This window comes from Physeter macrocephalus, chromosome 15 (assembly GCF_002837175.3).
Source record: "Physeter macrocephalus isolate SW-GA chromosome 15, ASM283717v5, whole genome shotgun sequence".
NCBI lineage: Eukaryota > Metazoa > Chordata > Mammalia > Artiodactyla > Physeteridae > Physeter > Physeter macrocephalus.
This window is the reverse complement of record NC_041228.1, coordinates 32,551,255-32,562,692: the sequence shown is the minus strand read 5'-3', so window position 1 is coordinate 32,562,692 and position 11,438 is coordinate 32,551,255. Positions and strand designations below refer to the sequence as shown.

At 39.5% G+C, this 11,438-nt stretch overlaps 1 protein-coding gene across 4 annotated transcripts in view; it reads right to left on the bottom strand.

The window, feature by feature from the left end:
* DPYS (dihydropyrimidinase) overlaps positions 1–11,438 on the bottom strand; it is an 80,915-nt gene that overhangs the window by 5,451 nt on the left and 64,026 nt on the right. For all 4 annotated transcript variants that reach the window (XM_024129976.2, XM_024129974.2, XM_055091233.1 and 1 more), the window contains exon 8: positions 6,648–6,855. In XM_024129976.2, coding sequence (XP_023985744.1) covers positions 6,648–6,855 — 208 coding nt within the window. The remainder of the gene's footprint in view (positions 1–6,647; positions 6,856–11,438) is intronic.

Sequence of the window (11,438 nt, the reverse complement as noted above, 5' to 3'; positions counted from 1 at the left end):
TCTCTAGTTGCGGCGAGCGGGGGCTGCTCTTCGTTGCCGTGCGCGGGCTTCTCATTGCGGTGGCTTCTCTTGTTGAGGAGCACGGGCTCTAGGGGCGCGGGCTTCAGTAGTTGTGGCTCACAGGCTCAGTAGTTGTGGCTCGTGGGCTCTAGGGCGCAGGCTCAGTAGTTGTGGTGCACGGGCTTAGTTGCTCCACGGCATGTGGGATCCTCCCGGATCAGGGATTGAACCCGTGTCCCCTGCCTTGGCAGGCGGATTCCTAACCACTGAGCCACCAGGGAAGTCCCTGCATACTTACTTCTTAGAGGACATTAATGCAGCATAAAGCTCACAGAAAGACCAGGATGAAGTATCAGAGGGTTCTGGGTTGAACAAAGTAAGCAGGTCTCTTCTCTTCTCCGTGTTCTCCTAGTTTTCTTCTGATCTCACTGGCCAGCTTTCTCAGGCTCCTTTGCTGGCTCCTCCCCTCCACCTCTCCACAGCCTCTGAAGGTGGGCAGCCCCAGAGCTCTTTCTCAAGTCCCCTTTCTTCTCTGTCTACAGTCTCTCTGGTGGCCTCAGACTTGTGTTTTTAAATAAATGTAGACGCCAGGATTCCTAAATTTTATGTCCAGCCCCAATGCCTCCCAATTTCCGGACTCCTTTATCCGAGTGGCTAACTGACCTCTTCACAGGGAGGTGTAATCAGCATCTCAGACAGAACTAGAACTTAAGCACCACAAACTATAGTTGAAAGAGAAGTAGGATTAAAGCTCTTTGAGCCCAGGGACTGCTGTCTTAGTTACACCTGTACCCCCAGCACCTGGAATATGGAATTGTATCTGGTGCTTAACAAACATTTGTTAAATGAAAGATTTCTTGACTGTAGGACTTTTCAGAACTTTTTAGATGATACTGGGCAATAGAATCACCTGAGGGTAGCATTATCTAAAATCACTTGAAAGCTTTCTTGAGGAGCACCTAAAAGAGACCAGGATCCTGATCACACACCTTCGGAAGACTGATCTGGGTGGTGACATTTTTTTCCCCCAGTACAGGCTGGCCAAAATTAGATGATCACACCCGGCCAGCAGGTCTTCCCATCTTGATGGGTTCACAATCAAATAGAAAGGTTCGAGGGTAAAACACTGTGAGAGGCTATCCTAAGTAATACAGGAAACATGGATGGCACCTCACCCAGCAGGGCGCTGGTGGTTTACTTAGGTAGACGGGAGTTCAATTTGAGTTCATAGTATTTAATGATGATTGTCACTGTGATGAGTTCATAGACAAAAATGAGAATTATATCACAACATGAAGTGCTATGACTAAATGTTAATTGCAATCACTATACCCATATGATTGCAGAAATGTTTTTGGTTAGCTGATCAGGGAAAAGAGGAAGCTTAAAATTGATAGAAAATTTACCTGTATTGTCTGCAGAGAGTAAAATGCTAGGATGCTAGATTTTTCTGAGATTTTTAAGACCACAGACAAGAATCCTGGACCCCAAGAAGTTACTAACACAATGTTGATCATGGAGGCTAAGATACTAAAATAGCGATAAAGACAACAGAACTTCCAAATACCAAACAGCAGACACCGACCTAACACCATACAGTCCAAATGAGCAGCGACACCCTGAGAATGAAATCCATGCCTGGCTGGTGAATTTAGAGGTAGGTATTCAGTACCTGGTGAACTTCAAGGTTCTTAGAGGTCCTCACAGGACTGAGCTCTCCAGGGGACTATGAATCACTAGATTCAACAGAGGTGATCTATAACAATGAAAATTTGCATTTTGATAATGTTTTACAAGCCACCAAATGTTTCCATTTAATCCTCAAAATACCCTGTGAGCTATTTCTCAAGAACAATGTGAGCACATAATTAGTCATCAATAAGTATTTACTGGATGAACATTGAATGGTTAGATAAACCATGAAAAGAGAGTACTTACAAAGTCCCTGTATACAGTGATGTACTGGTAAATGTTGACAACCCACCTTCCCCTTTTCTCATCACTCCTAAAGCCCTGATTTCAGGCTCTGGACAAACAGGCTCAGCGGCCATGGCTCACGGGCCCAGCCGCTCCGCGGCATATGGGATCTTCGCGGACCGGGTGCACGAACCCGTGTCCTTTGACACCGGCAGGCGGACTCTCAACCACTGCGCCACCAGGGAAGCCCCGCACTTGCCTATTTCTGTTGTGTAAATGCTCTCACCGTGGCTGATTTCAAGCTACTGACATCAGTGAATGAGGAGTCGGGAAGGGATACATACAAGTGTCTCTCATAAGCCAAAAATGAGCTGGCTCCAACATGTGTATTGCCTTTTGCAATTACCAGCAATCAATCCGAGGAAATTAGAATTACATGGCAGCTGGTGATATGAAATTATTTTCTCTGAGCTACCACATTGAGAAAGACATTGATAAACTGTTATTTCGGAAATGGAGAACACCCATTTCAAGGACTAGATCAGCCATCCATTTAATTTTATCTTATCTAAAAGGCAAATTATGCTTATGGTTGCAAAGGCACAAGCCAGTTTAAAAGCTTTGGCAGCAGTATTCTGAAACCATGCATTACTCCATGAAGTTATCCCTGCTTCTCTAGAAAATGCAATGTGACCCTAATTTTCCAAAATAGATTGGGTTGCTTATTACTGAAAAAAGAGAAAAAGGGATGACTTGAAGAATGTCTATGCTTCCAAATTTTGGTAAAAATTATAATACTCTAAACACACAAAAATTCTAGGAATAATAAACCATTTGAGTTTAAAAAGGTTTTGTTTTTTTTGGTAAAGAATGAATAGTATGTAAGTTGATTTTCTTCTTTCAAAATGTACTTGAACACCCAAGTTGCTGTTACAGTGGCCCTCCATGTGCACAGTTGGTTGAATACATGGATAGAGAGGGCCAACATTATAGCGACTTGAGCAGCTGTGGACTTTGGTATCTGCAGATACTGAGCACCAAACCCTATGGATACTGAGGGACCATGTATTTTTTTTCCTTTTCTCTTTTATTTTTCTTTCCTGAATCCCCCAAACACTCTTCCTTAAGTGACTTTTTATATTGAATTGAAATATGTATTTTATTGTGTAACATTTATCAAATACATTTTGATGTTTCATCTTCCGATTTAAATTTTTTCCCTTAAGGATCCCGTTTAAATATTAAAATAAAGTAACAATTCCCTGAAGCTGTCAAATTGCATTAAAATGTCGTTTCTCTCCTTTGAAATTCCTCACAATACCCATTAACAGTGATAGCTGCACAGCATGATGCCAAGTTTCACTAAGTAATAAAATCGTGGATAAGAATCAAGTTCACAGACAACCCCACTGTTTGGGACGAGGCAAGAGGCAATCTTCTGTGTAAATTTATTTCACGTCCTTTCTACGACCTCTGAAACTACAGTCTTTGCTCCTTCCATTTGCAATTTGTTTCTTTATCAAACGCCTACTACATAGGAAGTACTGGGAATAAAAAGGTAAGTTCCTCAAAGAACTAACATTCTAGCCAGGAGACCAGCTGAGCTCTGGGACTGACAAACACTGGCGTGTCTCTACAATCTGTGCTTTGGAGTCCAGAGTGGTAAGTGATTAATTTTCTTGGGAAGGATAACAGGATAGCAGGAGAAATGGCATGAGCCTTTCCTGCTTGCCTTCAAACTCTTATCCTCACTTACCAAGAAATCTGAATATTTCAAATGAAAACCAAAGTAAGAGCTCTAATGACCTCATGTGAATTTAAAATCTAGGATTCCTAACAACTCTTTTTCTTAACTTTAGCGTAATATTTTTCTTCTATAAAATTATCTTCGCCTAATGGAGAGAAAAAAGGTCTGAAACACCTCCACACAGTCCCCAAACCTCATTTTATTCATTTTATTTGATACTTTTTCCACATCAACACTTTTTTAAATAATGCATTCCCCATGATTTGAGTTTCACAATCATTTTCTTCTCTTTTCTTGCTCTACAGAGGTCTCATGTACAGCGGGAATCAGAAAGGCCTTACCACACACCCTGGCTCTTACGTTTACTTACCGCTCAGCCCAGGGAAAGTTACTTAATCTTGCTGAGAGTCAGTTTTCTATTCTGTAAAATGGGGATGATAATATCTCCCACATGGCTTGTTGTGCAGGTTAGGTAAAATAATAAATATAAATTACACCGAATACATTGCCTGGCAGATACTAAGTGCTCAGAACAATATATTATAATACAACTATTACTTATTGCTATTGTAAAAACAATAATGCACCAGAATACCTAAAAAGTTGGTATCAGAAGAAAACATTGAGAAACTAAAAATAACTCACAAAATTGATAGTGAACTCCTAAAAAATGATGTTGGCATTAATTTTGCCAGTAAAATACCCAACAACAATTTGAAAAGGAGAACTGATGAAGCTAGTCATTCAGTGATTTGGGCATATCTTCCCTACAAGAGGAAGACTTAGGCAAAGTCAGTCCTTTAAATATAGTCTGTCAGGGGTTCCCAGTTAGTCTAGTGTCCCTGCTGGTGGGCAACTGGTACTGACAGCCAGGAGCAGGCTCGTCCTGGATCCACTTCAAGCGTCACATGATTCATCACCCAGTTCTGTCGGTACCATCTCTTCTAAGTCAATGTTTATCTGTTCATCCCTTGGATTACTACTACAAGTGTCATGAATGAACTAGCTGCCATCAAGGCCTCTCATTTAGATTTTTTTCCCCAAACCTAGTTCAGAATAATTTATCTCCCATTAACTCATTTAACTCAATCTTTATGGTTTACGTTATATGGTTTATTGCTTAAGTATATAGCTTTTGTAGTCAGATAACCGGAGTTTATGTTTTGGTCCTGCCATGTACTAGCTGTGTGACATGACCAAGTTTCTTAATTTCCTGAAGCTTCAGTTTCCTAATATTTAAAGTGGGGAAAATAATACTCCCTCGCTCACAGGGTTGTTACAGTGACAGAGCCCCTAGCATTGTGCCTTGCCTTCAGTAAAAGCTCAGTAAATGTTAGTATTGCTGTTATTTACCATGTGATGTTTAGAAATACATGGAAACCTTATAGTCTCTACCTACCTGTCACCTGTCAGTGTCAATATTTACAAATTAACTCCCAGCAAAATAAACTGCAACCTTAAATATTTTGACTGAAATACAGTACATAAAGAATTGTAGCATCCTGAGAATCTAAAGCATTCTAGAGCACTTGTTTACTTAATCAAAGCTTAGGAAGTGGTTAAAAAAAAAAAAGGATGAATCTTATCTAACAAACTCTGAAAATCCACAAGCAAAAACTTTTCACAAGACATTAGAGGAGAAATCAAAGAGACTACAAGACCCAAACGAAATGAATCGGAAAACAGCCAGAGAACTTTGGAAAAAGAGAAGTGTATTTTAAAATGGAAAGAAGACACAGAAGCCTTAGAACTAACCCAAGGGTTACAAATTCTAATGGCTACACGGCCAAGTTGGGAACATTAATGAGTGAAGCCTGTAGGTGAAAATCAGAAAGGCTGCCTCTGTGGGGCTTGGCCATCCAGCTCCGGCCTGTTCTTACCATGTGGGATTGAGGGCACACGGTGCCCCGCCTCACTCCAAACCCAGCAATTTAGATGGTTCTAGTCTGAAAATTCTGATATATTACTGTATGTAGTGAAGTGAATTTTTAAACCTGTTTAAAACACTGCATGAGCTAAACGAACACTGGAAAACGCAAGCCATATTAAAAGAACAAGCACCTCTTTTTTAACAACTGGATTATAACAAAGACTTGGAGGCCTTTATTATAAATTCGGTCATCAAAGGGGGAAAGCAAAGAGACTGAACTGATGTTTATTGACCTCCTACTAGTGCCTTGCGTTTTAAAATCTCATTTGACTCTTGCAATCTGCTGGGGAGAAAACACTGTTGTCATTTTCCAGATGAGGAAACAGACCAAGGATGATAAACTTGTTCTTGGCCACACAGCTAGGGAAAGGGAAGCCAAGGTAGAATTCATATTTACCTTGAGCTCAAACCCTGCCATTGCTCTGGTGGTCATTAGAATACACCTTGCAGACCTTCAACTACAGGGAGCTTGATGTTTCAAGGGACAGTAGTTGAGTTTGAACTCCATCCTTTTGTTCGTTGGAGGACATGCCTGCCACTGCTATTCTCAGCCAATGACAGCACGCCACGTGGCTGGATGCAGGAGATGGCTCAAGGTCTGCTTGTAGGCCTTGCTCAACCTTTCTTGGTCCGTATAGTAATCTCGGATGTTTCCACCACTTGTTTTTCTCCCTCTCTCCTTCACTGGGGCCAGGCTTGAATTGCAGGCTGAGGGCTCTCCCAGCCTTTCCTGGGCTCACACATTTATCCATCTGGGTGGCTGCTTCTCAGAGGACCCTGACTAACAGCAATTGTCAAAAGGCCCACAGGGGCCCTACACTTGCCTGGGAAAACCTGACTTGGTCCATTAGGAAACCCTGGATAGACACCAATCTTCAAAAGAAACTGCATCCATCCAATAATGATTTTTTTCTTTGAAAGCTGTATTTGTTCACAACCTCTTCTAACACCCCGTGAATATGTTAACCAACTGTATGTGACAACGCCATCACCAGCATCCAGGAGCAAGTGACAATCCAGCCTGTGTTAACAGCCCACTTAGCACCAACTCACCTGGTCCTGCTGCTTGATCCGTTTGTAAATATATTCAGCAAATGGTTTACGAGGAATAAACTTCCCGTCTCCTGCTGTGACATTGAAAACTCCACCTTCATACACCACTTTGCCTCTTGAAATAGTCACCAGGGGCACCCCATGGCACACCATGCCCTCGAAGATGTTGAAATTAACAGCCTGATGATGAGTTTTTGCCGAAATGGTCCTGATGTAAAAAACAAAGATGTTCCTGATCATTACCAGCTCATTTGACAAATATGAAATGTTAAAAGAATGACTTAGAAGAAAATTTAGCAACTCTATTAAGCCATAGCTTTATCACTGGAACAAGTGACTTTAAGAATAGAACATAGCATTAACATTTTATTGCAAAGTAATTACATTTTCTGAGAGAAAAACCCAGTAGATCACTCTTTACGGTGATTAATGAGGATGGAGTGAGTGGAAGAAGGGCATTGTCTCTTGTGTTTATAATTTTAAGTTATTTTTATGTATATGTTTAAAGAACAAAATATTAATTATAAAGTATTTCAAACATAGATGAGTATGATGAACACACTGACTCAATACCCCACTCTACAGAATTTTAACATTCTGCAGACACAGTCGAGGTTTCCTCAATACCTCCCTGTCCCTCAAATTCCATCCCTGTCTCTCCCTTCCCAGAGGCAATCGTTAATTGGTAGTTATCGTATATGGCCTTTATTATGTTGAGGTAGGTTCCCTCTATGCCCACTTTCTGGAGAGTTTTTTATCATAAATAGGTACTGAATTTTGTCGAAAGCTTTTTCTGCATCTATTGAGATGATCATATGGTATTTATTCTTCAGTTTGTTAATACGGTGTATCACACTGACTGATTTGCGTATATTGAAGAATCCTTACATCCCTGGGATAAATCCCACTTGAAGATGGTGTATGAGCCTTTTAATGTGTTGTTGGATTCTGTTTGCTAGTATTTTGTTGAGGATTTTTGCATCTATGTTCATCACTGATATTGGTCTGTAATTTTCTTTTTTTTGTAGTATCTTTATCTGGTTTTGGTATCAGGGTGATGGTGGTCTTGAAGAATGAGTTTGGGAGTGTTCCTTCCTCTGCAATTTTTTGGAAGAGTTTGAGAAGGATGGGTGTTAATTTCTTCCTGGATCAGTCTTGGAAGGTTATACCTTTCTAAGAATTTGTCTTTTCTTCCAGGTTGTCCATTTAATTGGCATAGAGTTGCTTGTAGTAGTCTCTTATGATGCTTATCCCACTACTGGGCATATACGCAGAGAAAACCATAATTCCAAAAGACACATGCACCCCAATGTTCACTTCAGCACTATTTACAATAGCCAGGTCATGGAAGCAACATAAATGTCCATCGACAAACGATAAAGAAGATGTGGTACATATATACAATGGAATATTACTCAGCCATAAAAAGGAACAAAATTGGGTCATTTGTAGGGACGTGGATGGACCTAGAGACTGTCATACAGAGTGAAGTAAGTCAGAAAGAGAAAAACAAATATCATATATTAACGCATGTATGTGGAATCTAGAAAAATGGTACAGATGAACCGGTTTGCAGGGCAGAAATTGAGACACAGATGTAGAGAACAAATGTATGGACACCAAGCGGGGAAAGCGGGGCTGGGAGGGGTGGTGGTGTGATGAACTGGCAGATTGAGATTGACATATATACACTAATATTTATAAAATAGATAACTAATAGAAACTGCTGTATAAAAAAATAAATAAAACTTTAAAAAATTCAACATAAAAAAAATTATACCTTGAAAAGGAAAATTATATCTTGAATTTCTTTCCCTTGTCTGTGGCAACACTGGAAATTTGAGGACAATAAAAATAACAAAATATGTTGAATATAATCTCAGCATATTTTGTCATGCATTTGCATATTCATCAGCATTCTCAGTAGCTTATTAATACTTTTCAATCTTACACAATATGACTAATGACTTTTAAGCTGGATATTTGGAAATACTGGGTGTTCGCCTTTCCCTAAATCACATTAAATGGAAAAGGAAAAAAGAAAATCTGGCAGCAGTGGATCATACAAGCATAATCTGAAGTTTCTATAAGTGCTTGCTCTCAGGAATGGATTAAAGAAAAGTGCTTTGCTAAAAATCCCAAGGCTAGGTCAAAGGAATAGCAGCTAAAAGCTCTCCTGCACCCCTAATCTGGAGGGGCGGAGCTGGGAGACTCACAGTGCCACCTCCAGTGGAAATAAACGACACGACGCTGACCTGGTCCTGGCTTCCAGAATCCTGTACCCAATTATCTGTTTGGTTTCCACTCCTTAACACATCCAAACAGAATTCTTGATCTTCCATGATGACTCCAGCCCACACACTCGAGTTTGCTCCTCCCCTGAGTTTCTCATCTCAGTAAATGACACCCCCAGCCACCTTCCCTCACTCCTCAAACCATCATCAAGCCTGTTGGTTCTACCTCCAAAAAAAAAATAAATCCCAAACCTGCCCATTTCTCTCCCCCTCCATCGCTCCCGCCGAGTCTACGCCACCATCATTTCTCATCTGGACAACCCCCAACACCTCTTAGTGGCCTCCATGTTTCCATTCTTACCCTCCTACACTCCTTACCATCCCCCCACAAAGCTGCTCAAATGATATTTTAAAAATGAACATCAGATCAGGTCACTTTTCTGCTTGAAACCCTCCAGTCTGTTCCCCAAGAGACAAAAAACTGTAAAAAAGCCCAGATTAAAAAAAAAAAAAAAAGCCCAGATAATAATAATCATGAAAAAGAATCTGCTCCCAATGAGATATATCAGCATGGAAAAGAAAAAGAAGATATTCCTGTATGTCAGGTGGATACTTTATGACATTCTATTTCATCTTTATAACACCTCTTCAAGGTAGAGAGTATTTTCTACACTTGACAAGTAAATAAATTGAGATTTAGAGAGGTTAAATAACTTATCAAAGGACCTATGACTACTTTGATGAAACGTGAATCTTTTCATATTTTTTAAGTTAACATACAATAAAATTTACATTTTTAGTGTTAGTTCTATGAATGTTGACACCTGGATACGTTTGTTATCCTCACAACATTCAGGACACAAACAGTTCCATCACCCCCCAAAACTCATACCATCCCTGTGTAGTCACAACCTCCCCCCACACATAACTCCTGGAAATCCTTGATCTGTTCTCTATCTCTAGAGCTGTCTCTTTTCAAGAATGTCATGTAAATGGAATCATAGAGTATGTAACCTTTTGAAGCTGACTTCTTTCATTTGGCATAACTATTTTGAGATTTATCCAAGTTGTTGTGTGTATCAATAGTTCATTCCTTTTTAATTGCTGAGTAGTATTCCAGTGTATGAATACACCACAGAGTGTTTATCCATTCACCTACTGAAGGACATTTGGGTTGTTTCCAGTTTTTGATGATTATGAATACAGATATTATAAAGATTCATGTACATGTTTGGTGTGAATGCTTTTCTTAGTGTAAATTCCCATGAGTGGCATCACTGGGTCATATGGCCAGTGTATGCTGCACACAAAGAGCTTTCAGTATCCTTAGGAACCAACTTACTGGTAGAGAGAAACATTTAAAAGGTTAATGAATAGGAGGTAGGTACAAATACAACAACAATAATTTCAAACACTAAGGAGGAGGGAAGAGTACTGATCAAATAGTAAGTAATGTCATTAAAGTAAGAAAATGAAGAAAATAGTTAAAGGATTACTAGGTATAGAATGAGTTATGATAAGTTATGAGTTGGTGATGAAAGATACAAACTTAAAGAAAATAAATCTAGGAAACAACATAGAGGAGATTTAGACCTTCAGACTAGAGTGTCGTTTTATGACCATCACAATCTCTCTGCAATGCTTCCATAGTCTGGACTACTGCTTTCCTGCATATCACAGTTACACTGATGGCAAAAGCTCTTGGGCTTATACTGCACAATGTTATATAAGCATGTCTGGACAGATGTATTAGTGAGGCTGCTATACAGAGAAAGTAAAATGCATAATAATTCATGCTGAAATGGTTATTTACATACAAGAATGAGAGGCAAAAAAGGGAAAACCCTAAGACATAAAACTATTTTTCCAAGCAGGAAGTTAAGAGTTACAGATGCTGTTAGGAAAAGAATCTAACAGAAGAAATAAGTTCTATACACAAAAATTGCCATTATGATATCTAAACTATTGAAAAACTGAAGCATAACAATTTTCCAATGATTACTCAATGCAATAATGGGCTTCTGTGAAAGACTAGAAATAAGAATACACTGGGGAAGCAAAGAAAATGATAATTATAATAATTAAAATGGAAAAAAGTTACAGAAAGCATGGGAAAATACAAATTCATGTGGACAAATGCAAAAGGAAATATACACATTAAAGTGCTTGTGTGGCCTAGGAAAAAACAAATAAATATGAAAGCAAAAGATCAGTGACAACAAAATATCAAATCAGATTTCTCTGCTGCAGCCAAAACAAAGATCATTTTTTTTTAACTTCCTCAGCGTTGGGGTTAGCAAGAGAAAGAAGGCAATTAGGCAACATCTAAGTGATTCTTTGTAATAAGGCATTATGTCAACGAGGTCACATTAACACAAAATGTAAATTCTCGGCATTATCACCAGCAGCAAAAAGAATGTGCTTCCACTTTCACATTGGAAGGTGTCTGACAGGGTGTCATTCCTCACCCAACTTTTTCCTTCCAGCCAGAGCTGCAAGTCTCCAGTTCTTTAGGAATTTCCACACTTCTGAGTCTTCCTTTTTCCTGGGTGCCCTT